At 35.9% G+C, this 27,882-nt stretch overlaps 2 protein-coding genes across 2 annotated transcripts in view; one reads left to right on the top strand and one right to left on the bottom strand.

Annotated features, from left to right (window-relative positions):
- The window catches only part of LOC107666272 (inositol hexakisphosphate and diphosphoinositol-pentakisphosphate kinase 1-like), a 25,743-nt gene extending 7,586 nt beyond the window's left edge, over window positions 1–18,157 (top strand). Inside the window, exons 2-18 of the mRNA XM_016457499.1 lie at window positions 1,382–1,503; window positions 1,916–2,098; window positions 2,178–2,319; window positions 2,425–2,648; window positions 2,725–2,852; window positions 4,039–4,153; window positions 4,228–4,335; window positions 4,409–4,525; window positions 4,747–4,884; window positions 6,344–6,440; window positions 7,954–8,061; window positions 9,223–9,285; window positions 12,373–12,489; window positions 15,062–15,199; window positions 15,648–15,758; window positions 17,660–17,750; window positions 17,888–18,157. Coding sequence (XP_016312985.1) covers window positions 1,382–1,503; window positions 1,916–2,098; window positions 2,178–2,319; window positions 2,425–2,648; window positions 2,725–2,852; window positions 4,039–4,153; window positions 4,228–4,335; window positions 4,409–4,525; window positions 4,747–4,884; window positions 6,344–6,440; window positions 7,954–8,061; window positions 9,223–9,285; window positions 12,373–12,489; window positions 15,062–15,199; window positions 15,648–15,758; window positions 17,660–17,750; window positions 17,888–17,912 — 2,027 coding nt within the window. The 3' untranslated portion in view covers window positions 17,913–18,157. The remainder of the gene's footprint in view (window positions 1–1,381; window positions 1,504–1,915; window positions 2,099–2,177; window positions 2,320–2,424; window positions 2,649–2,724; window positions 2,853–4,038; window positions 4,154–4,227; window positions 4,336–4,408; window positions 4,526–4,746; window positions 4,885–6,343; window positions 6,441–7,953; window positions 8,062–9,222; window positions 9,286–12,372; window positions 12,490–15,061; window positions 15,200–15,647; window positions 15,759–17,659; window positions 17,751–17,887) is intronic.
- A 5,704-nt stretch (window positions 18,158–23,861) lies between these two features.
- LOC107666287 (microtubule-associated protein 1B-like) overlaps window positions 23,862–27,882 on the bottom strand; it is a 53,547-nt gene continuing 49,526 nt past the window's right edge. The window contains exon 7 of the mRNA XM_016457518.1: window positions 23,862–27,830. Within this exon, the coding sequence (XP_016313004.1) occupies window positions 27,675–27,830 (156 nt within the window). The 3' untranslated portion in view covers window positions 23,862–27,674. The remainder of the gene's footprint in view (window positions 27,831–27,882) is intronic.

Consider the following 27,882-nt stretch of genomic DNA (forward strand, 5'->3'; position numbering starts at 1 on the left):
TCCAAGTAATCCATACATACAAAGAAAACAATACAAATAAGTTCAGAAATTAAGTTCTGTGTAATAAAATGGAATGACCCAGGGAGAAAGTATTGGACACATGAAGAAAGGGGGGTGCAAAAAGGCATGGAAAGCCAAGACACCAGCAGAAATCTATCAGTAATTAGAAAGCAATCCTGCCCCTAGTAAGTGGAAATTAATATTAGTTGGTTCAGTCCCAACTGATGGCTTATAAAAAGTTGTCTCATTACCAACGTGTCACACAAGAACCATTTCATGATCGGTAAAAGCAAAGAGCTTTCTCAAGACCTTCACAACCTTATTGTTGCAAAACATACTGATGGCATTGGTTACAGAAGGATTTCTATACTTCTGAATGTTCCAGTGAGCACTGTTGGGGCCATAATCCTGAAGTGGAAAGAAAATAATTTCACCATAAACCGTCCACGACCAGGTGCTCCTCGCAAGATTTCTGACAGAGGAGTGAAAAGAATTATCAGAAGAGTTGTCCAAGAGCCAAGGAACACTTGTGGAGAGCTTCAGAAAGACCTGGAATTAGCATGTACAATTGTTTCACAGAAAATAATAAGTACAATAAGTAATGCACTCAACCACCGTTGCCTGTATGCACGTTCGCCAGACAAGGCTCTATTGCTGAAGAAAAAGCATGTTGAAGCTCGTTTAAAGTTTGCTGCATAACATTTAGACAAGCTTGTGAAATACTGGGAGAATATAGTCTGGTCCGATGAGACCAAATTTGTACTCTTTGGATGCCATAATACACACCATGTTTGGAGGTCAAATGGCACTGCACATCACCCCAAAACATCATGGTGTAGCACTGCAAAATTCATATAATTGAAGGAAGGATGAATGGAAAAATGTACCGAGACATTCTTGATAAAAATGTGCTGCCATCTACCAGGATGATGAAGATGAAACAAGGGAGGACATTTCAGCAAGACAAAGATCCCGGACACAGAAAATAAAGCTGCTAGAATGGCCCATGCAATCACCTGACTTGAGTCCAATAGAAAATAAGAACTAAAGATCAGAGTTCATAGAAGAGGACCACATCACCCCAAAACATCATGGTGCAGCACTGGCAAAATTCATATAATTGAAGGAAGGATGAATGAAAAAATGTAACGAGACATTCTTGATAAAAATCTACTGCCATCTACCAGGATGATGAAGATGAAACAAGGGTGGACATTCCAGCGAGACAATGATCCCAAACACACAGCCAAGGAAACTCTCAATTGGTGTGTGTATACTCAGGCTCGTTCGTTCCTTTGACTCCAGGATATGCACATGCCATCTGGAGCTCTGTTCTTGTAATTGCTGTTATTTCAAAGACCATTTCTCTGTGCTTTTGCAGGCGACTATGCCGGCTTCCCTGGTTGTGGCCTTCTCCGTTTACACAGCACTTACCGCCATGACCTCAAAATTTACGCATCAGATGAGGGTCGTGTGCAGATGACTGCGGCGGCTTTTGCAAAGGTTTGTTGGGTTTTGTCTGCTGGGTATGTTGGTATTACATAATGATTTTAGATGGGATTGATATAAACCACAGTAGATTAACAGTGGCGCTCAAAATTGTGCTGTTTTGCTTGTTTGTTTTTTTTTTATTTTGTTTTGCGTTTTTATCTATTGTTTGTTTTATTTGTTTTTTTTAATGCTTGATTTGCTTGTTTTTAACATTTATTTTGGTATTTTTTCACACTTTAATACTGTTTTAAAAAAAAAATTATATTATATGTAAATGATCTATTATTTGGTGCATCTTACATTACATTTTTTTTCAAAATCATATGTATTGTATCCAGGTTTAAATTAGATTTTTTTTGTTGCCCCCCCACTGATTATTTCACACATTCATTTACATTGAAACTTTACGTGTGGCTGTATTCAGGGTCTGTTAGCACTGGAAGGAGAGTTGACTCCAATCCTCGTTCAGATGGTGAAGAGTGCCAACATGAACGGACTGCTGGACAGTGACAGCGACTCTCTCACTGACTGCCAGCAGAGAGTCAAAGCTCGATTACATGAGATTATGCAGAAGAACAAAGACTTCAATGAGGAGGACTACAGCAAGGTGAAGCGAGTTACAACTGCTTATTTAAAAATGACTCAGTCTAACTAAACTAGTCTTAAAATTGTCCTGTCTATTTAAGTTGGCTTCAACAGGCAGCCCATCTCTGGTGAACTCTATGGAGGTAATCGTCAATCCAGTCAGTACTTGTGATCGAGTTCACACACTCATTAAAAGCCTTACGTGTCAGATCTGTAAAAGGCTGGAAGACCCCAAATCTGCAGGTTTGCCCTCTTTGGCTTCTTAGAAGGACAAAAATGATATATATATATATATACTGTATGTATATTTTTATATATATATAAATATATAATTTTTAATTTTCACAGATCTACAGCTATACCACAGTGAGACTCTGGAGCTCATGCTGCAGCGCTGGTCCAAACTGGAGCGTGACTTCCGCATGAAAAACGGCCGCTATGACATCAGTAAGATCCCAGACATCTATGACTGTGTGAAATACGACACCCAACACAATTCTTCTCTGGGGCTGGAGGACACGCTGGAGCTTTTCCGTCTGTCCAGGGCACTTGCAGACATCATTATCCCACAGGTAGAGGAATCGCGGTGAATAGTGTTCATTTATTCTCGCTCACCTTGCTGTTAGCTGCATACATGCTCTCTTTCAGGAGTATGGAATCACTAAAGTAGAGAAGCTGGATATCGCCAGTGCCTACTGCCTGCCTCTGGTCAAGAAGATTCAGCTGGATCTTCAGAGAACACATGAGGACGAGGCCGTCAACAAGCTGCATCCACTGTGAGTCTCTGTACTGGGGTACAGTGCCTAACTCTTTGACCGAGTGAAGGCTAAATCACCTTTTGCATACTATACAGTTCATCCTGTATAGTGCGTTAAATTACTATTAGTACATTCCACTTCAGCAGTCATGCAGGTTTTTTTGTGGTTATTTTACTCACAACCCCTTGCGCTTAACTTTTAGCTTTATTTATGAATGTATTTATTTATTGGCCATAGTTAATGCTTTGTTGAAAAGCTTTGGCATGTCAAATTTATTAATTGATATCCATTTTACTTGCACTAAAATGGTGAACAGTGAACAGTTAGACTTCAGCAATCCAAATTTTACCAAACCAAATTTTTGACCATTTTGAAAGAAAATAATTATTTATTTATTGATTGATTGATTGATTTCAATATTGTTGATATTGATATTGTTAGGGTTTTTTTAGTCACAGTTTTTGTATTTTGATGAAAATGTTTATCATGCCATATTTATTAAATAAATATAAATGCAATCTGTTAATATTTATTAAATGTAGTCGATTTTACTAATGCACTAAAATAGCATAACATTTTGTCAGCATTTTTATTTAATTTTTTTTGTTGACGATGTGTCAAATAATAGCAAACCAGACCAAAAGTTTTGAACATTTTGAAAAATGTATAAATATTAATTTGTTTAATGCTTATTTTCAAAAGTTTTGACATTTGAAGATTTTTTTGTTTGTTTTAGTAATAGTTATTTTATTTTGATGAAAATCTTTGTCAAAATGTAGTACATTTTGCTTGCACTAAAATCCATACAGATTTTTTCAATGAAATTAACATTTTTAACACATTTTTTTGTTGACAGTACTATGTAAAATAGCAAAACAAACTTAACATTAAAAAATAAAAATGTATGTCTAAAAATAATTTTATATTGATTATTTGTATTTTTATATTGTATGTTTATATATTATTTTATTTGTTTTTTTTTGTTGATTAATAGTAGTGCCATCATAGACCGTTTAAAAATGATCAACTTTTGACATTGCTAATCTGTCTTAATGCATACTTAAAAGTTCCCACTTTTCCATCAAAACCATGCAGTACGTACTTCAGCTATCATGTTATACAACCTCACATTGTTGTAGAAGCTCTGCAGACTCAGAACCTGTGAGTGATCAGGTTGTGTATTTCATTCCTCCTGGTGGTTCAGGTACTCGCGGGGCGTGATGTCTCCGGGTCGACATGTTCGAACCCGGCTATATTTCACCAGCGAGAGCCACGTCCACTCCCTGCTTAACATCTTTCGCTACGGAGGCCTGTTAGACGTGAGTAAACAAACGTCAAACATGCACGTTTAATGCAGGTTACTACTTGCTCTATCTTATCTGTGTTTGTTTAGGAGCAAAAAGATGAACAGTGGAAGCAGGCTATGGACTACCTCAGTGCTGTTTCCGAACTCAACTATATGACACAGATTGTTATTATGCTGTATGAGGACAATAACAAGGTACAAGATGTGGCATCAGCTGTTTGTACTCAATTTCTATGCTTCTTTCATATGCTGATATGCGTGTCTGTAGGACCCCTCCTCAGAGGAACGTTTTCACGTGGAGTTGCACTTTAGCCCGGGAGTGAAGGGGTGCAAGGATGAGGATAATGCACCAATGGGTTTTGGCTTCCGGCCTGCCTCCTCAGAGGTCTGTGTTTCACTCGCCCCAAGGATTGTATTTATTTCAGACCACATTACTCTGCTGAGCTTTGGAATTTATATACAACTTTCTAAGAAATATTGCATGCTGGATGGTCTGGACCACTTCCAACACTCCCATTTCATGCTGAACCTTGGATTTTATGTACAACTTTCTAAGAAATATTGCATGCTGGACCACTTCCAACACTTCCATTTCACATGTAACAGAACCACGAGAAGCAGACAAACCCAGGCAGTCTTGAAGACCTTTCCCAAGACGAGCCCGACAGAGTCGCACTGACTGAGCCAATCAGCATTCAGAGGAAGTCGCCACTCATACGAGGCCGAAAGGCTGGATCTATGGAGGTACAGTACTGTACTAGGCTCTTCTAGTAGGCTTTCATTTTCTTTATTTGATTAACTGCCGCAATAATCAAAAAATGGACACAAACATTTACTTTAAATGAAATTAATTTTACTGCCAACTGTGTGGTGATAATTGTGCAATGTTAATGGCGCAGGGCAAATAGCAGTGAGTTTTGTGAAGACCATATAGTCTAATCTATGAGTTTATGATGGCATTCTGTGAAAATTTGAGAAGAAAGTTAACATGTGAAATTAAGGGTAACACTTTAATTAGAGCCATTATGTATAATGCATTATAAAAGTAGTTTTAAAGCCTTGTAATCCACCTTATAATGCATTGTACAATCTCATGAATAATTGTAACCACGGGTAATACATTATAACACTTATCAATTCATTGTTACATAATGCATTTTAAATTTGGTTATAATAATTTATGACAAGATATCATGCATTACAATGTACATTATGAATAATTATAATGCATTAAACATAAAGGCTTTAAGAAAAGTGTTACCTAATTAAGATATTGATTAAATGTTTTGGATGACATTTTAACAATTTACCTTAATGACAGTATAAAATGCAATTATTAAATTTTGGAAACAATTACAGTGCTATATTTAATTACAAAAATATTGATCATAAATCATACAGTAATATTTTCTCACGTAGTATAATGATTTGAAATGTTTGTGCTCTGTAATATATATATATTTTTTTAATTAATACTTTTATTGAGCAAGAATGCCTTAAATTGATCAAAAGGGACAGTAAACAATTATAATGTTACAAAAAATTCTGTTTTAAAGAAACTATTATCTTTGCCTTTCTACTTAAATAATCCTGAAAAAAATGTATCATGGTTCAACCCTCTACATTGCGAGTAAATCACTCGCATATGCGACTAAATCTTCACTCTGGGCGACTAAATGATGTCTAATATTAGCCAATGGCTAATAAATTCTCAGATTTTACTCGCCAGTGTGTGAGTTGGAGGTTAAGTGTAGAGTTTTATAAATATCTGAAACTGTACTTATATATAATATATTTATAAAAAAAATTTGATCAGCCTGGCGAGTAAACAAAAAAATGTACTAGCCAATGGCGATTCAATTGCCAAGGTGTCCGTAGAGGGCTGTGATTTCAACAAAAATATTAAGCAGCACAACTGTTTTCAGCATTAAGAAATGTTTCTTCAGCACCAGATCATCATATTATGATTTCTGAAGGATCATGTTTGAATCTTTGAACGGTTGTGTATATTTAAAAATATATAAATAATATTTATATTCCTTCACAGTAGTCATCATACAGGGGTATAATTTAAAAACTGAGTAACAAGCTGAATTTATTTAGAAAGAAGGAATGTTTGTGCTAAAATGATTATCAATGCTATTTTGTGTATATGTATATTTTTTATGTGTGTCCATATGATTTTGTTTTCCTCTCTTTGCAGGCTCTTTCAGAGAGCAACACTTCTTCTCGAGGGCTGGCGTATCGCATCTTCCCATCGTCTTCTCGTCAGTCACCTGAGATCAAACCCAGCGGGCTAGGTGGGAATTACATTTCACTTGTGTTGTTTTCATGTAGCACATCTCTCCTGTCATCGGTCTCATTGGAAAAACCATCCCGGTTGACCGTTAAACGCACTTGTTTCTGTTTAGCGCCAATGACACAGTTCAAGGACCCTTCTCAAGTTTATTTAAGTCATGTGCGTCGGAAATGCGTCCATGCTGCCAGTAGTGGTCTAAATATGGCTGCTGGCAGGGCCTTCTCTTCTATTCTTGTCTATACTATTTCTGTCTCCAAAGAACATTTACAGGGCCACAGTGCACAGAGTTTCGTAGGTTCGGCGTTGCATAATGTTTAGAGATTGTGGCTAATGTTGTTTGCACCTCACTAAACCTTTAAAGCATGATTTGCAGATCACTATTTTCTTAACTAAGTGCATGTTGCATATGGCATGTCTTTCATTTGAGCTTTTAAACAAGTGCTGTTTTTTTTCAGTACTACCCTCTAGTGGTTGCAGTTAGAGATGTGCTTTTGTTCTTTAGAGCCTCAGACCTTAAATTACATTTGTTAGTGTTTCACCCTCCTGCACTGGCAATATATTTATGTTCCCAGCCGAAGACCAGCAGTTTAACTGGGTTTTCTATAAAAAAAAAGTTCTCTATATGCCTGGAATTGAGCTTAAAGGAATAGTTCAGCCAGAAATTAGTCAAAAATGGGTCAGTGAAAAATGAAAGTGTACAAGAAGACAAAATCTTTTAAAAATCTATTTTAAAATGCTTGTGCAAAGTTATCTGCATTCGTTTTGGGTTAATATGGTTCTGAAAAACTTTTATAGAATTTGCAACAAACATTTACATTTAAGTACTTAATTTAATAAGAATTTAATTGTGAAAAAAAAAAAGAAAAACCACAGAGTAATAACAAGCATGTTCCACAGTTAGCCTAGTAGTTATTTTTTAGGGTAAATATTTTATACCTATTAAGAGTTATTAATTAATAAAATGTTATATTTTAATAAAAAATGTAATATATGTTTTTCCTACATTTGCATTTAAACTTCATTTGTGACATATTTGTTTTCAATGATTTATTAATTTATTTAATATAATAATATAAATTTAATTTACATATTATAATTATTAATATAAAAAGAAATTATAACAATTATTTATGGTAAAATGTATAATATTTTAACAATATTTTAATAATATGCTAAATAATATATATTAAAGATTACATTAAACTACATATTCTTTTCAATTGTTGTATTACCCTGGTATTTTTTACTTTATGCCCTAAAAAAAAAATTAACAGGATAGCTCACTCAAATTAAATGATCCGTTCTAAAACATTTCTGAATTAAAAAAATATATATATAAAAAATTTACATTTTAATTCAGAAATGTTTTAGAACGGATCATTTAATTTGAGTGAGCTATCCTGTTAACTTCTTCACATGAAGAGCTGCATGTTCACTTGTGAAAACTAACCATCACCCCCCTCCCCTATCCCCACCCGCTACACCCTACGGTCTCCCTCCCCTCCCACACACAGGCGCCCAGTGTGCGGGCCTCTTCAGCGCCTCCTTCCCCAACCTGAGAGACCTATCACGAGTTCCTCGCAAAAAGCCCTCCTCGCTCAGGAATCGGTCTTCTCAAACCGGTATGTCCCAAACACACACACACACAGGGTCATAATGTACCTCAGCCACCTTTGACCTGAAGATTCAAATTATCACAAACGTCCCAGCAAACAATTCTTCTGAATAATGTCTAGATATTCCCATTTTACTTCATTCAGTGTGACAAATAATGTTGAATAGCATTCAATATTCCTACTTTCAGTAGTAGTTTTTCAACATACTTGACATTTTAGTCTAGCCTTCAAAGACATCCCAAATCAAGCCATTACACACAGCAGGAGCTGTTCCTAAACTATTTGCGTCTAGCTGTTTATCAGTGTCTCTCGTTGGAAAATTAGGTTTCCACAGTTACCGAATAATGTTATGATTAATCGTTTGTCACCTTTGCTACCTCCAAACGGCTTATTTGCATGCTGCATGTGCATGTAAACAAACATTTGTTTCATAATTTGCTAAATTGCTCAAATTTGCAAGCTATTTTATGCAAAAGGGAAACATTTTAGTGTCCTACGACAATTCTGAAAATGTGTTTGTAATGGATAATATCCATGGCAACACAAATTACTGCTTTTACCACAATCTCTAACTGATATTATGGTTATTTTCAAAACATTTATTGGAAATTGCACTCCAATTTCATATGTGGAAACAAATGCGTTTTCTCTGTCCCTGTCAGGATTAAATACTTTATTTGAAATGATTATTTGAAGTGAATTATTTATTATTAGTATTCTTGTTTTATTATAGTTATTTTTATTATTATTAATAATACTAATCGAAATGAATGTTCACCCCTCACTTTCTTAGCAGCATTAATAGTTTTGTCCACAGGGTGTTGCTGTGTCTCTGAGATATAGAGGATTACCTTGTGGAAGACATTTGAAATGGCACCCAAAATACTGCCATGTCATGCTGCATCCAAAAGGATGCTGTAGCACAGAGAATTCTGGGTAGTTTGTTGTGACATCTGTTGTTTTTTTTTGTTACTCTATCTCCACATTCAAGGGCAACATCTGGCCCCACTGTTACTTTTACCAGCTTGTTATAGATGGTTTTACGAGGGACAGAAAGATTGCATGATGGTGGGAGGATTAAAAATGCTGGTGGTTTTGAGTAAAAGCGAAAGCTCACGAGGGGCGCAGTGACACGAGTAATGCCGAATGCCTCTTTTATCTCCTCAGAGCTGCTCTCTATGCCGGCAGTAAAGAGATTTTCTGTGTCGTATGCCAGGCATCCGACTAATGGTATGTTTGGAGTTTTTTGAGTGCATGTTTTTTTGTTGACACTCTCCTGCATGCCCTCTGCTGCTGCTAGTCTTCGTAATTTAGTACCGTTTGTGATTTCTGTTTCATTTATTTTATGAATCAGGGAGGCTTTTCTTCACCTTTTTCATTTAGATTCACAAGACACACCCATCTTAATTCATTTCTCCTTCTGATTGGCTTGCTGCATGGGTTGTGTACCGAATATATCACTCTGGATATATTGCTTTTTGTGTGGAAAAACGTGTGAACACCATTCATGTTGATCCACTTGATTCAGAAATGGTTAACCCTTCCACCACATGGCATATGCATTACTTTAAATGCGTCAAAGTAGACGTCTTCATTGCAAAAGAAATCATAGTCTTAATCAATATTAAATAATTAATAATTATATAAATATTTATTTGAGGAGGAAAAACAGCATGATATTAAGACTCTTCAGAGAATTTTTTGTTATTTATTTATTTATTTATTACTAGAATTAAAAGCATAAAAAAATTATTTCAGCCATGGCAACATTTTTAATTTCAGTTTATTTTAGTTTGATATACTAAAATAAATAATAATAAAAAAATATATTGACTATATAGAATAAAAACTATATATATAGACCATTTTAAAACACATCAAACACATCAAAATTACTAAATATTTAACTGAAATTAAAAAAAATATATATAATAATTTTTGCAGTGTTTCAATATAGTTATTGTAATATATTAAAGCACTTTTGCCAGTGGGGATAATGGATACACTTCACACTTTGCATGATGGTCATAGATGCTAATGGGGTGAGGGTTAACATCTGTTTTTACTTGAATCATTATCTTGATTGAAATGAAATTTATGAAAATGATGTGCATTTTTATTTTAACAAACTTGTTCATGTATGCAGGGCTTTATATTTGCATGATCTTATTGATTGTTTCTATACATCTTGTTAAGTAGAAGCTGAAATGTGTCAAAGCTTCAATTAGTATTTACCAAGTGTTTGACTTTCTTACATTTTGCGACTTTTGAGAGACATTTAAGATGATCATTATATTCACATTCACAAGTTTTCCTCACGAAGCAAGTCTGTTGCTGAGGGATTGAACCCTTATAAAATGATGCAGATGTTTAGCACAAGGCTTTGTCGAATGTGGGCGTCTCTGTAGGGATTTGAGCTCAGACGGGTTTTGGTGAGGTTGAAGTGTTTTTCTCCACACAGTACAGCCTAGGGAAGAGCTGAAATGATCGAACTCTGCTTATTTCATTTGACACTTTAACACAGCTTGAGGGAAACTCATTTTTGCCACGAGTCTAAAAACCCTTCAGACAGGCTAACTATGTGTTTCCTATCAACATGTGTCAGTCATTTTTCCAGCCATTAAGCATATTTGTCAAGACCAAGGAAGATTTACGTGCTATTATATACTGGTCAGATAATATTGTGTATTATGCAGTATTATATGTATGCTCTTTAAAAATTAGTTGCATATAACAGAAGTGCATGGAAAAAATAGCTTCAGTGCAGGATTATTGCTGCTTGTTACAGCTGACTTTGTTTGAATGACTCACTATGTTATGAAACTTCAGGAGTGTTTGCATGCACTGTGAAACCTAATCTATTCAAATGTTTCATTCAAATACAAATAGCATAATTTGAACGTTAGTTGATATTGCAAAGAGCTTTGCTCAATCGTTAAGCTCTGTTCGGAGAGTTCGCTTCGTACAGGGACTCTAATTGCACTCTAGTTGCCTCTGAAAATAGTTGTAGGTCCTGACAAAACCAAAAACATTCATTTCAGCTCATTAATTGTGTTGCTGAGTCACTGGCAAAAACATCTCAGCAGGGGTTGAGGCAGTGGATCCTCATTGCTGTGTGCTGCAGTGGCCTCTCCTTCCTCTTCCTCCTCCATCTCTGTCATCCCTTTGTTCCCCCTCAACCTGCAGTGTTTAGTTCCCTCCCGAATCCCCGAAGCCTTCGCTTCCCTACGGCCCACACCATCCATCCATCCTCCATCTCTGCCACATCTTTGCTTACCTCATCCCTCTCCCTCCTGTCCTCCTACTCTCCCTCCTCTTCCTCCTGTTACTCAGTGGATTTGAATTATTCTGCTTATGAATCTGACTCAATAATTAACTAATGACAGTTTATGATTTTATTAAATTGAAACATTTTTATTCATAAAATTATCACAAATTTGAAATAAAGGGTACTTTTAAAAAGTATCACTATCTTCTATTCTCCATCTTCCCAAAATTCCATTTTTTTAAGTTATAGTAATATTAAATAAATGTATATGTGTACTTATTTACTACAGATTAATTTGTAATACTTTTTTAAATTAACACTACTCTTTACCTCCTTCTCCTCTGCTTTCCCAGAATTGCTGTGCCTGGACTTTTTAAAAAATTACATTACAACTTTTATTTAAGTATTTGTTTTTCGTATATAAATGTAATATTTTTGTATATAAATTACAAATGTGACCCTGGACCACAAAACCAGTCATAAGGGTCAATTTTTCGAAATTGAGATTTATACATCATCTGAATAAAGCTGAATAAATAAGCTTTCCATTGATGTATGATTTGTTATGATAGGACAATATTTGGCCGAGATACAACTATTTGAAAATCTGGGGGTGCAAAAAAAAAATCTAAATATTGCCTTTAAAGTTGTCCAAATGAAGTTCTTAGCAATGCATATTACTAAACAAAAATTAAGTTGTAATATATTTACAGTAGGAAATTCACAAAATATTTTCATGGAACATGATCTTTACTTAATATCCTAATGATTTTTGCCATAAAAGAAAAATCTATAATTTTGACCCATACAATGTATTTTTGGCTATTGCTACAAATATACCCCAGCGACTTAAGACTGGTTTTGTGCTCCAGGGTCACAAATAAGAAAGGAATAGTACTAAAAACTGTCATTACTCTTTCCTTTCCATCTTTTCCTCTGTCTTCCCAGAATTGCTGTCCCTGGACATTTGATATCCCTCTCTGTTGCTAACCTTCACCTCTTGCATCCATTCAGTCCTTTTTGTCCTCATCATTCTCTCTCTCCTGTAGCGCTCTTAAATGAGCATCAGGTGGTAAAGCTGTTAGCTGGGCTCCACCACCTACACCGCTGCTCCTACCACCTCCGCCTGCTCCTTGCTGGCCAGAAACCCCCAGAATGCCTCTCTGGTCAGCACTCTTGTTACTTGCTCAGTCCTTCCCCTGCTTCATGTCTTACTACCTCATTTTTGATGTACACGTGCAAAGTGTGTGATGCTTCAGCTTATGCCAAAGTGTTAGTTATCTGCTCTGCTCTTTTATCTGACTTCTTGCTTTTCTTCATTCTTCACTCAGTGGCCTTTCTTTCTGCTATATAACATCTCATAACCTCTGTTCCTCTTTTCTTACCGCATGCCTGTACATATGGCTTGGTGAATGTGAAGATCACTTGCTTATGTTGACGTCTACATAGAGTAAGTATAATGCTCTTGCAGCTTTTTACATGTTTATTAGAGTAACTTGATTGACGAAACGTTACCATTTCCCAAGACAGAAAAATTATCCACAAGAGGCCTGTAGTTACATTTATTTTACCACCATTATTGAGTGTTCTCATGCTTTGTGCTCTAATACCCTCTTAACCATGGTAAAATCAATGTAACGATCAAATCAGTGATCTCCAGTGGCATATTGCTTTTAAAAACTAGAAACCAAATTACTGATGTTCAATATAAAATTTTATTTCAAATAATTAATATATACACACATAAACTTGGCTTGGTGAATGTGAAGAATTTTGAATATAATATATAAAAAATATTGTGTAAGGTAATGTAACCTGTGTAAGGAACATGAATGTGCATCAAACCTTGCTTGTGCCCATAAATAATTCAAAGGTTTTGTATTTTAATTGTATTTTTATTGTGTGTGTTTATTGCATGCAATATGGTGTGTACAAACCAGAGTATGTGAGCGGAGTGGAGCGACAACAATTTCCCCTCCGCACTCCGAGCATTTAATAATCACTCCGCTCCGAGTTCACCATTTCCTGCTCCTGCTCCACTCCTCGCTCACTGATATCAGAAACACCGCTCCGCGGCTAAAGTATTTCAGTATGTTTGAAATATCACAGTTCTGTTCATAACGTATATTAAAAGAAAAAAAAAAAATAAATAAAATGACAGGAGCGTTTCAAAGTGGATTATTGGAACATTAGTGTGCAAACTTTTTTCCTACCACATGACAAGCTAATAACATGGTTGTCAGCATTAAAAGGTAGGCTATTGATTCTTTTTGCAGTGCAAATTTTGTTTGTGATGAAAATAACAGTACGTTTTCGTCAGTTATTTTACCTACGGATTGCTGCATTTCTTACAGATTTCTGCTAATTCAAAATCAGATGGAGATGAAGTAGCACTGTACAAGATTACATTTGTTTGAATGCATTATTGAGAGAGCGATTTGCGTGTGAATGTGTTGTACCTGTTTAAATCATGATTTCACCTGAAAATATTCAGTATCTAGAGGGAACAAACAAATTCCTTAATAACTACCCTATAACTTCCCGCTATGTCATTGCCGTCAACATAGCCTTCACATTCTTTCTGATTTGAGTGATCCTTCTCGATCAAGCTAGCTAAATATGTTTAACGTGAATTCTTGCTAAATGTGCAGTTATATTACGGGCCGTTGGCATAAATTGTACTCGTGATGGAGCGCTCTTGGAACGAATGAAAACCACGATGCTCCGACTTTTAAAAAATCTGCTCCTCGCTCCATTCATAATCACACCGCTCCACTCCGTGCTCCGCTCCCACTCCGCTCCGTTCACATACTCTGGTACAAACTGCATGACTAGATTTGCTATGCTAAACAAAGCAGCCTGGCACACTTGATTTCAGTAGGGTTAAATGAATATCATCATCCAAACTGTATATTATTGCTCTTTTGAAACTCAAAATGATTTGTTCATAAATCAGGACTGATTTGTTCAGAAAATTCGACTCACTAACTGAATGACCTGCTTGCAAAAGTTAGGCCACACAGTTCAATCTGATTACCAACTATTGTAAAGGACAGACAAGAACTACAGTGCACCCGGCTTATGAGATAAAGAAAGAAAGCTTTTTTTAACAATATGCAAATCTTTCATATCTTATAAAGTGCTGAATTAAACTGATTCTAAGTAATTATGTTCTTTTTTGTCATTATTAAACTGGGAAAGTGTACCACTTCCATTTACACATTTTCAATTAGCAAACAAAGAAGTAATTAAATACATTTCAATATAATGGGGTCATTAAAGTGCGTTTCTCCAGCATTGCATTTTAAATGACAGTTTCTCTAATCTTTTTATTGGTTAGTTGGTCTAATTGGTTTATTAGTCTGCAGCAGTCCGTCCTAATTCTCTCTGCGTTAAACTGATGTTAATGCCTTGCAAATGAGATGCAAAACACTTTGCTAGTGGACCGAAGTTCTAGAACTTGTTCATTTTCATCAAATTAATTGTAAAGATGCGTCACAAGCCAACATAGAACATTGCGATTCCAGTTGCATCATGGTGCTGTTGTTCCATCTTTGAGATTTTCTGGGACCATTGGCGAAATGGTGTTGGGTGGTGTTTGTTTGGCCATACAGTGCTTGTAGGTCACAAGAGGTTGGCTTCATACTCCATACAAGAGCTCAAAGTGTGTTCATGGGATATCTGTAGTGATGGCTGCCACTGAAAGAATTTGTGTTTTTGGACCATGTGTTGGTGCAGGGTTTGAAGGTTGCTCCTTGGTACCCTCCATCTATCCACTGGAGACACTGCACAACTCGCTGTCCCTCAAGCAGGTGGATGAGTTCCTCACCACGTTGTGTAAAAACGGGAGCGAGACACAATTCAAGAGGCTCAAATGTAAGTGGATGAATACTTTATGACGTTCATTGTTACACTTGATTATCATTAAATCTATTTTACATGAGGATGTTGATCACACTTGCATTAAAGTTAAAAGTATTTACACTGAACTGACACCAAATGCCAGTGTATAGCTATAAACTGCTTAAATTGTCTGAATTGCCACTTACATTTAAAATAGGCCTTAGTGTTTAGGTTCTTTATTGACGTCAACGGTTCCATGAAGAACCTTTAACATCCATAGAACCTTTCCATTCCACAAAAGTGGATATAGGTTATAGTGGAAAAAGGTTCTTTAGATTTTTAAGATGTTCTTCACACTAAAAATGCTTTTAAACAACTGTTCACTGAAAGATTGTTTGGGGAACCCAAAAATAGTTCTTCTGTGGCATCGCTGTGAAAACCTTAATTTTTAAGAGTGTATATTCTTTTCTTTTCTCTTTAGCCCTGTCTGCCATGTTTGAGTCACACTCCCAGCCATCCTTAGATGTTGATAATCAGGAGACACCAATATCAACCCCGGTCCGGAACCAACCAGCTTCACAGTCTCTCTGGTGTAAGTATACTTCACTTTACCATCATATACACCCACTTTATTAGGTACACCTTGCTTGGACCTTCTTTTGCCTTCAGAACCGCCTTAATTCTCCATGGCATAGATTCAACAAGTTGCTAAAACATTCCAGAGAGATTTTTGTCCACTGATATGAGTGTAGTGAACTCATTGTCATGTTCAAAAAATCAGTTTGACACAATTTGAGCTTTGTGACATGACACCGCTGCTGAAAGTAGCCATCACAAGATGGATACACTGTGGCCATAAAGGACATGGCCATAAAACCCTAGAGATGGTTGTTTGTGTGTGAAAATCCCAATGGATCAGCAGTTTGTGAAATACTCAGACCAGCCTGTCTGGTACGAACAACCATGCCATGTTCAAAGTCACCCAAATCACCTTTCTTCCCCTTTCTGATGCTCTGTTTGAACTTCAGCAGATCATCTTGACCATGTCTGCATGCCTAAATGCATTGAGTTGCTGCCATGAGATTGGCTGATTACATATTTGTATTAAGGAGCAGTTGAACAAGTGTTCTAGTAAAGGCAAATGTTTGACATGTTATTGTCATCTTATAACTGTCATAGTACCTTTTTTCATTAGGATAAGGCACTTTTGAGGGCACTTTAAATGGTCACTCTTACTGGACGAGACATGAAACCTCTTATTTGGTGCAAAATTTAGTTGTCAGGTTTATTCTAGTTTTTAGCTCTGCCATTTAGATGATTACTGTTGGCTTTTAATGCCGCAGTTTCCCCTGAGAGTTTAGTGATTTATGTTCAGTCTGTGGCTTAAGGAGCAGCTTTCAGTAAGAATCTAGGTTGTGTTAGTCACTGCGTTGTCTGCCTCTTTGTAACCCATTTACTATAATATCATTGTTTGTAAAAGTGGGGCCAGGAACATGCTGGAAGATAAAAGTATCTTTCAGATTAATAGTGTAATTGTTCTGTTTTTGGTTATGTAACATTAGTTCTATGAGGCTCTTTATGTAGGACAATACAGCAGGATATCGGTTATATAAATGTGGCCATGTGAAAAGATGATTTATGAAACAAATACTAAGAATCTGCCAACAGGTTCTAGTTTGGCTGACTTTATATTATGTTTTTTCAAATTAATTTCGAGTGCTGTGATTGATTACTGTGACACAAGCGGTACCAATTGGAATTGCTATTGGTTATTCAGATACTGAAGCCCCACCCCAAAATCACACACCATTGGTTGAGCCAGTGTTGTTGTGTTAGGATACAGGATGATTAATTTAAATTAATATATAAAACGTTATATATACTACTGTTCAAAAATGTTCTTTTTTTAAATTAATACTATTTTAGCAAGGATGCATTACTTGTGACTGTAAAGACATTTATAATGTTGCATAAAATTTGAACTTTACACAAAAATATTATGCTGCACAAATGTTTTCAAGATTGATAATTATAAGAAATGTTTCTTGAGCACAAAATGAGAATATTGGAATGATTTCTGAAGGATCATGTGACACTGAAAACTGTAGTACTGATGCTGAACATTCAGATTTGCCATCGTAATAATAATTTTTGAAAATAGAATAATTATAATAATTAAAATATTGGACACTATTCCTATTTTTACTGTATTTTTTATCAAATAAATGCAGCCTTGGTGAGCATATAAGCAAAAACATTTTAAAAATCTTACAGATGCTAAACTTTTGAACAGTAGTGCATAAATGTTTTCTTTTTAACTAAAATATTTTTTTCCAATTAAAATTAGATGCCATTTCATTTAAAGTAAAATTGATTAAATAAATGATTATGACATTATTAAATTTAAAGGATTTTTTTGCCAAAGCAAAAACTACAAATGAAAAATAAATTTGAAAGACAAGGACCTTTAACTCTGTGTGTTTGTGTGTGCAGACGCCAGCGGCCCTCCCAGTACCGTATCCAGTGCCGGGCCCTCGTCTCCATCTGTACCACAGCCCTCATCCAACTTCAGATTCAACAGCGAGTAGAAACATTTTTTACTCTTAGTTCAGTTTCACAGTGTCCGTTTTAAAGGATTGAGGTTAAGATTGATACGGTCCTAGTTATCTACTTGGAAGCTGCTAATATTGTACTATCTGCACTTCTGCCTGAACAATACAGAGCCTCTTTGGCTGGATTCAGCTGATAGTTTGATCTGTCAGCAAATACAGCTCTGAAACCAGTAATTAGCTCTTCCGCTGTACTTCTGAGCTCCGGTCGAGTTGGATAGTAATTATGATCCCAGATTCAGCAGCAGCGAGACAGAGACATTACAGACAATAGTAATTGTCTGTGCTTCTTTTTTTTCTTCCCACCATACAGAGTAATGCAACTCAAATAAATATTCAAAGAAGCATACAAGTCCACATTAAAAATTGATTTAATCATTCAGATCCAATCATATAATTTTAATTGTACCACTATTTTTTTTTAGTTTGTGTATATTAGAATTATTTTATGATTTTTTTATGTTTGATTTCTTTTTTGATCATGTGATTTGTTTTTAGATTTACATAAAAATTGCTGTATTTTTATTATATGAAATGCAAAGGTATTGTTTGAGAATGATTCAAGGGATAGTTCACCCAAAAATGAATATTCTGTCATCATTTACTCACCCTCATGTCATTCACAACCTGTATGAATTTATTTCTTCTGTTGAATATAAAAGAAGATATTTTAAAGAATGTTGGTAACCAAAAAGATGATGGCACCCATTGACTTACATAGTAGTTTTTTTTCCAAACCATGGAAGTGAATGGCTACCGTCAAATGTTTGGTTACCCACATTCTTCAAAATATCTTCTTTTGTGCTCAACGGAAGAAACTCAAACCGTTTTGGAGCAACTTGAAGATGAGTAAATGACAGAATTTTTATTTTGAGCGGGACCCATCCCATAAAATGAATTGCAATAGACTTTTCAAGAATGTTCAGCTGTTTGCAATCTGCTGTTGTGTTTACTCTGTAAAGTTGAAAGTATATTTAATTTTAGAGACTTATATTACTTAATAAAATAGCTTTAAAAGTGTCTGTGATATTTTTTTTACGAATGAAAGGCCTATACTGAATCACTGTGACTTATACCTGGCGTGATTTGTTGTTCTCTCCAACCTAATTGAGGTTTTGAAATTCAATCTGTGGTGCGAGAGTCTCAAAGAGTGTGATGCAAAACAATAATGACTCATGCTGTGCCCTCAGCTGTGCTGCTGTGTTGCTATAGTGACGGATTCTCATCCGCTTATTGACTTCAGCTGAATGAGTGACTGAACGTGTGTGTGTGTGTGTGTGTGTGTGTGTGTGTGTGTGAAGACAGCGAGTCATCGCAGGCAACCCGCGAGCTAAAGATGAAGTCATAAACTGCTCTGTTAGCTCATTTTCATTCACATGGGGACAAATATGCCAAACGTCCAGCGGCTATTTTCCCACAGGGACCTGAGGGAGTGGAATATAATACAGAATCGGTTCTTTTAAGTTAATGATATTGTGCATATTCACTTAGCCTAGTTTGAATTGCATAGTAGCTGCATAATTCATTTCGCAATTTATGCGCGATATAAATTCTGACAGGTTACCGAGACCATTAATCAAATTGAAATAAATTGCTCCCACCTCTCTGCCCTAAAATATCACCTGCTGGTAATAAAAGACATCGTCATAGCAACAAGAAGGCCAGCACTCCGCGACGGTGAGCTGGTGAATAAAGAAGTGTGTCATCGGCCGGTGCTCAGAGACTGCTGTGTTCACGCCATATCGTAATTACCGTAATTTCGAGATGATAGCACGTGACGTTCTACTCGAGCTGTTCACATCCTCGGACGTGGAATTATGCTTTTCTATGGCAACACTATAGAGTGGTGGAACTATGATGTCACTTTGTAGGCAAAAACGCCTAAACAGAGCCTGCGGGGGTCAGGTGGTACAGCGGTCACGTGGTACAAGTTGTTAGGGATGGGCGATACCACTTATTTTGTTTTCGATACGATACCGATATTTTTCAAGGCAGTATCGTCGAACACCTTAGTATTTGTTTGAGTATCGATACTTTCGATACTCGCGTCAGTATCGATATATCGATACTTTGGATCGATACGCTCATCCCTACAAGTTGTAGCTCTCAAAAAACGTCCAGTTCACAAGTTGTAATTACGAGTTCTACGAGGACAAGTTGGAATCTCGTAATTACGGGAATTCCGATATGGTGTGAACGCACCTTTTAGGCTAGCAACCACTTTAGCTCCTGCCAGAAGATTTTGGAAGAGGTGTGGGTTGCTGTGGACGCTCAATTACAGTGTGAGGTAATGTCATTGAGAGGAGGAGAAACTGTTCAAACGACTGTTCTGGGTTCAAACCTCTGTCGACCGTAACACCGTAGATTTCCTCATAAAAAAAACACGGAAGATTCGGTCCTCCGATGGTTAAAGAAAGAAATATTTATATTAATGTCGGAGTTAGGGATGGGCGTATCGATCCGAAGTATCGATATATCGATACTGACGCGAGTATCGAAAGTATACTCAATATACTCAAACAAAAAATATCGATACTAAGGTGCGTTTTATTTACCAGTGGTTTTGTTTATTTAATAATAATAATAATAATGCGTACAATATGCATTGAATTGGACGAATAACCTTTGTTAGCGAGTAATTGTGTAGGATATAACTATTTTCCTGCTCATCTGGACACACAAATGTTGCAAGACAGAACTAATCAATCAGAGAGCGTTCACTCACTGCTGACAGTGCATTCAAACAGGGCTGCGTTTCCCAAAAGTATCATAAGAAAGCTTATTGGGAATTAAAGCTTTAAAGCTTTTGGGAATGGCAGCCCTGAACAATGCTTATCAGAGGACAGAAAAAACCCCATAAATGTTTGAGTTATTTCACAATAAACAAACTGAAACTGTAGCCTACATAGTTTGTGAAATTACAGTTATTTAAATTGAACGTTGAAAGATAATATTGATCATGTTCTATTCTGTAATGTTAATAGAAATCATACACTGTCAGAATAAAAATGTTGCATTTTATGCATGCAACAGCCATTCACTGGCAGTCCCTAATGGCAGTACAAAATATTGCACTAAATCAAAAGTTCAAATGTTACAAATAAGTTAGAATATTAATGTTGTAATACTGGTAAGCACTAATATAAAAATGTGATGATATATGTTACAAAAAAGTAACAATTTTGAAATACGTTGATGGTTGTATTTTTTTGTATTTGATCTCAGTATTCCTATCAATGTTGTATAAGGTTTTTTATCCATAATAGTAACCCTAGAATATGATCAAACAGTTTAAAATAGCTGGGCTAAGATATATAACAATTTTTAAGACGGCAGAAATATGTTAATTCAGTATACACATTATCCCACCGGTTACAATTGTGACTGACCATAAAATACAATTTTTCACACTTTTCCAAAAAAAAAAATTATTGATTATTTCAAAGGGTTACTAATGACACATCATTTGGATATTTTCATATCCAAATCCATATTAATTTGGGATTAAACGGGTTAAAATGCGTTTTAAACATAAAGTTAAGTGGTTTTCATTACCCATTTTACTCTTAGTAATTTAATAATTTCATAAATTTCATAATTTAAAAGTTTAGTGCAGAAGTATCGAATCGATATCGACGATACTGCCTTGAAAAATATCGGTATCGTATCGAAAACAAAATAAGGGGTATCGCCCATCCCTAGTCGGAGTGTTTAAACTTTAAAAGCGTTAAAGCTTACGTTACTGATATAATTCGTGGTTTTTAACTTGTATTATCCTAAAGCTTCCGCTAACAAAAATAGTCCATTGTACAAAACAATGAGTCTAGTAACAAGAGGAACACCGATGTTACATTACAGTGATATTAATACTCAGTCCTCTATTAATAATCAGTAATTAAGTAATTTTCAATATAATCAATATCTGCGACTAAGAAACAGGGATGGAAAATGTGCGGAAAAAAGCGAGTGCTCGGCACGATACAAAAGTAGCACTGTAAAACCAGCATATGCTGGTTAGGTATGTTTTGAAGCTGGGATGCTGGTTTATGCTGGTCCTTTGCTGGCTTATGCTGGTCCTTAGCTGGTCATGTAAAACCAGCTTAAACCAGCTCAAACCAGCATCCCAGCTTCAAAACATACCTAACCAGCATATGCTGTTTTTTTTTCAACAGGGCGGTAGTTTACTTGAATGAGCGTTAACTTTTTAAAGGGGTGGTTGATTGCGATTTCACTTTTTTTAACGTTGAGAATCACTCACCAGCTCAGCTCCAACAATTAACTGTTCAAATTATACACTTTATGCGTATAGACAGATATTTGTACATAGCTATGAGAAGCGTTAAACATGGCATGCGGTTGCCGTGCTGTATTAAAGCTTTCATCAGGATAAAACCAGTGCTTAATTTGTAAATTGCGAGGTCCCGGAACAAAGTGGGGTGACGGATCCGGCATGATTAGAGGAGGGCGAGGTAACGGAGCATTCGCGCAATGGAGGACCAGTTTACGTGATTAACAGCCTGCATCTTCTTACGGTCATGAAAAAAATTGAAAAGTCATGAAATTTTAAAACAGCCATTTCCAGGCCTGGAAAAGTCATGGATTTTTTTCCTTAAATCTCTATATAATAGAATTATGTTTAATCTGCGTTCGAGTTTATAATGAGGGAAATTCCTGCAAACATATTCACTAGAGCATGTAGGTTAGATGAGTAAATAAATCCACACATACTATCAGATTAAATCAGTCATTTGAAAACCGCGTGAGTGATTCAGCTGTACCGCGTCTTCTCTCACTCTCAAAGCTGCTTCACAACAGCGCATCTCGTCTGCACTACTGAACACTGCGATACAAGTCTTTTGCTCAGGTTTCGGGACAGTCGACAGAATTGTCACTTGCCTAATCGAGTCATTTTTGCATCGTCACAAAACTGTATCGTAAGTTTAAGCCATTCGATACTCGCATGCTCCAAAGGGGGTTTTCTATGCGCTCACAGTCACATCCATAGCGCGCATATCGTGCCGCCTCGCGAGTACCAAATTGAGTAAGCACAGTCGGTTTTGTCTTAACTAAATGTAAACATCTGAGAAAGAAAACGCATTTGTATCAGTATTGGATCCGTGCATTCGGGTTTGTGAGAGCAGCCACGTCGCATTTCTTTGCACGCTCAAGTTTGTCGTTTCAAATGTTGATGCTAGGCAAGCCTGCTCATAATAGAATTTTTTTTCATGAAATATATGCACGCTATAGGTCAACACAAACATCTTTCATTGGCGCGTGAGGAGGGGATCTGTCAAATGAGGTGCCGGATCAGATTTCGGACAAATTCGGGGGTGCCGGATCAGGATCCGGCTTGTTCCGGCACAAATGAAGCCCTGGATAAACCCGTATATTAAAAGCTAACAGAAGCAGTAGCATTTACAAATAACAGCGTATCTAAATGTATGAGACAACAACAAATGAAAAACATACCATTGAGAGCCGTGCTTGCACAGGTTCTGCGCGATCCTCTTCACTAATATTCTTTGTGTCTCAATCGGGCTCAAATTGATAAGCAATATAGACGACGCCATTGTTTACAATACAGGTGGAGCACATGCCACTGGGCTGGTGGTTTAGCGAATCACAACACACTGGGCCAGCTAACCAATCTGAGCCCATCGCGTATTTCTAAAGGAGGGGCTTCATAAAACCAGGAACTCATCGGAGCGTTTATCAGAGAAGGGAGAGCTGTGTAGAATAAAGGTAAATTATGTGAAAGAGCATTATCATGTTAGACTGCACCCCATAAACACAATCAAGCCTAGAAAAAAACAGTCAACCACCCCTTTAAACAATAACTTATAAACCTATAAAGACAGAACTGTAGTGTGCTCCATTGTTGTTAATCAATGTATATGCTTTCATTAAAGCCATCTGTTCGCATTATTTCAAATAATTGTTTTTAAATATTCAAGTTTAACAGTTGAATTCATGATGACAACCTTTTATGAAAATCCCTATGGAAAAACACTTATGGAACCAACAGTGCTGAAACAGTTCAACAGGTTTAAGTGGAAAATAAAATGAAATAATGAGATCCACACAAAGAGTTTTCCAAATGTTGATGTTTTTTATTGATGATCACCAGGATGGTTCCCTTTACAGTAAATCAGCAGAAATCTACTTTTGCATTGAGCTTTTAAAGACAGAATGTTGAATATTGCACTAAAGAAGAAGAGAACTAAGATTCATACAGCGCCAAAGAACGAGGAAATATCACAGCATCTTCTCGACAACATCTTAGGGCAAACAGAAGCCAAGCCCAATAATATATGCATATTTCAGTACCATAAAGACAATTAGCTTCAAATATATCTTCTTAAAATAGTTTTAATTCTGATTATTAAACGATTACATTCAGGAGTATAACTAATAAGGTCACATGCAAAGATGGATACGTATACATGACATATGGCCAAATGAATCCATCACATGATGATGCATTTGATGTAGAATGAAACTGATCTAATAGAGATTCGTAGAGGTACTTTAAGCAGTCTTTTTTTACCTTTAGGAAATTAGAATTACAATGACCATAGAACTTTCTTAAAAGAAAGCATTTCACATAAATGACCATGTCAGCTATTTTGATTTATGTACAGGTTACGCCATTTGTTTTGATTTACATTTTGGCTTTTTTAAGTGTAAAGAAGGAAACCTCACGTCTATAGTGTATTCCGTTTTCAGTATGGTAGTTGTGAAACAGCCCTCTGCAAACCAAAGTTTTTGAATCTTATTTTCAAGAGAGTTATGTATCTACTAAAATCAGCAACAGCTGAACATGTAATATTTTGTCATGAGTCACTCACGATTCTAACCAGTTCTTTCTGTGACCCATTTTCTGAGGTTCACTGTTCCATGTGCATATTTTGCTAGTTCTTTGTTCAAGCAGCATCCAGCAAAGCAACTTTTACATTCAAAAATATTATTTCAAGTTAGTGCATTCATCTTTAACACAAAACTAATTTTGTGTAAAGAAATCACAGCTAATTAACAAGACCATATAGTACTTGTTACTAAGGCCAGGTATTTGAAATAAAACACTCATGTTTTCAAATATGAAAATATATCCACACCATATGTTGTAAAGTACAGATTCAGCCCATTTTAACAATCCCTCTAGCAAAAAATTAAAGAATTTGGTCTCAGTGTGGGTTTGCGTACACCGGTGGAATTGGGTGTGATTTTGCGAATAATTCTGTATCTAACCAATAAACTAATCTTCAAGGCTTTTTGAGGCCCTACAGCTAAGTTCTTAGGCTTTGACCACCATTGCTAACCTGTGAGTTCTCAGCAAGTAAAAGTACACAAAGACCCTGTCACTTTGAACATCTCAGAGACAACTTCTCTGACACAACTTAAATCTAGATTAAAGTAACACAAATTTAAGTCTACTGAAATGCTTAATACTGACTTTTACATAAAAAAAATAAAAAAACGACAGTCTAAAAACTATCCACTCACTGCGAATATACAGGGTTAGGGGTGCAGTGTTTCAGAGCTTGTTTTCTAACAGGATGGATGATGGCACGGCTGCCTTTGAAAGCAAAGGTTCTTTCAAGGACAAGACAGTTGTGCATGTACCAATGAGGCCTTGATGTTTTGCTTTTGAAGATACTGTTCACAATGTAACTGAAAATGTAGAGCCACTGTCAAATCAAGCAAATGACAGATTGCTAATTAGTTTTTCTTGCCTCCAGTGCAAACAGAAATACTAATTGTTAGCTTGTTTTGTAAATGATATAACTTCAGGTTAGGTTGAATTCATATTTTTACGATTTGTAAAGATATAAGCAATAAAAATGCCAATTAATGTATTAATACTAGCAACAAAAGTCAAAATTGTATCTTAAACTGTTCCTGTTCTAGTACTTTAAGAGTATTTGTTCTCAATGACAGACCACCATACAATTTAATTTAGATAATAACTAGCTAAAGTAGTTCTTGTCCACCTCGCCAGACCAAAAAACAAATGTTGATCAGTCATTTTAATTTAAATTTTTATGTTTTTTTTTCAAATAAATTAAAATGTTACTCAATTATTTACATGATGATGCCTATCTACCAAACTGACTTCATTTTAGAAAAGTGCAATTGTACTTGATGCAACATAATGTAATTATTATAAACGCCTGCTGTTTCATAATACTCCCACTTCTCAGTCAATTTAAACTTTAATAGCGTAAACCTAAAGTAAGGCTATAAAGAATTTCTAATTTCAGTTAATCCAAAATAAATGTTAGTAGACATGTTGTGTGTGTGTGTAAGTATGTAATAACTAAGCATTTTCTTTGTCAAACAACACACAAAAGGCACATGAGTGTAACCCTCACTGTCTGCTCTCACAGCAACCATGAAACAAATATTCAATTCTGTTGATTAGTCTCTCTATAACAAATGTCTCTACTGCTACATTTTGATACATAGTGTAATTTGTTTCCTTTCAAACAAGTTAAACCTAAAGTGCTTGTGAGCCAGAAAATCTCAGCTTGGGGAAAAAATCAGGTCAAGTATATCAACAACACACAAACAAAACATTCAGCATGTCACAAGTCTGAATCCTCTACACCAAAATATAAAACAGATTATTTGAAGTGTTATTATTGTTGTTGGTCTTGAAGTGGCCACATTTAAATTTCTGTCATATTTTTACTCAAGCAACAGAACATCATGTAATTGGCAACTCTAATTGTGGTCTACTCAATTAATGGGCAGATGGTATTCAAGCTGCTCGTTATTAGTTTGATTTTGAAGAGATCTGGACCCCAACAGATCCCCAAAACAGATCACTAGATTAATATACTAACGAAGTTTAGTCCAAGCTAGAGAGCAGCATGCTTTAGTACAGTACTTGCAATACTGAAAAAACACAAAACTCTAATTCTTTCTATAACCTTTTGCCTTCTATATCCTGAGTCACATGATCATATCAGAGCCTAGTCACCCAAAATCTGTCATATCAGCGGGTTAGCAGTTTGTAAAGATGCCATCTACTTTGCTTATACATGTACAGTTTTCACTACTATCACATTATTGAGATAAAACTGCTGGACTGCTTAGATGTTTGAATACAGAATGATCCATCTTTGTCACCGAAGGGACACAAATCTTGGATTATGTTTGATATTGTAACTCGGCATTTGAAAGAATTGAGATTTGGCACAAGTCCTCTTTGGATTAGCAATTTAGAGTACAGTTATTTCTTTCTTCACTCATCTGCTGGTATGTGATCTCATGGGGAGACTTGTCTAGCCTCATTGTAACCGTAGCTCACAAGACAGCTACTCTGAACTTTTTTTTTAGTCTGTTTTCAGAGGTTGTTTGCTCTAAGGTCTTGTGACCTTATGTTTAAAGTATGTTCTCCCAGGCAACTGTGTCTATATGTGGTATGTCTGCTAAAATTGATGATAAAGGATGTGAAACAATCAGATGATGTATTAACCAATTCACAGAGGGCATTTTTTGTGCTTCGAATTCAAATTACAGGCAGGATAAAATCTTGGTCTCTAAGTTATGTTAAAGAATATGAGAAAACTCATTTTGCAATGCAAATTTAGCCTACTTGAACATTATATTATTATTTCATAGCATAATAATATAGTTATTATTAATAACTAGCTAGTGAACATTCAGTTTTCTGCCAAAGCCTTGCAGATGCAATCAAAAATGTACAATAGATTCAGGACCAAAGCTTAAAATAAAGTCCTTTGACAGCACTAGGATTTTGTTGATATTTTAAGGATTAGAATACAAACTATAAATGGCAGTGGATGGAAGGCTGTGGGTGGAGTAACTCATCTAAACCTAAAAGATTAGAAATGAATGAGGAATGAATGGAAAGCTCTAAATAGAAAACCAATTCAAAATTCTATTTTGCAGGCTGGGAAAGATTCATCCTGCATGACCACTGTGCTGCTGCTGGCCAAGACCATTATATTTAGGTCTTGCTGTTTCTCATGGGTCTGCTGATACCAGTCCCGAGTTACCTCTGTGTCATGTGTAGGGATTAAAGTGACCTAGATGAGAAGAAGATGGTCAGATTAACTATGAATTGCAATTTTTGCTTTA

This window comes from Sinocyclocheilus anshuiensis, unplaced genomic scaffold (assembly GCF_001515605.1).
Source record: "Sinocyclocheilus anshuiensis isolate Anshui unplaced genomic scaffold, SAMN03320099.WGS_v1.1 scaffold1225, whole genome shotgun sequence".
NCBI classification, from domain to species: domain Eukaryota; kingdom Metazoa; phylum Chordata; class Actinopteri; order Cypriniformes; family Cyprinidae; genus Sinocyclocheilus; species Sinocyclocheilus anshuiensis.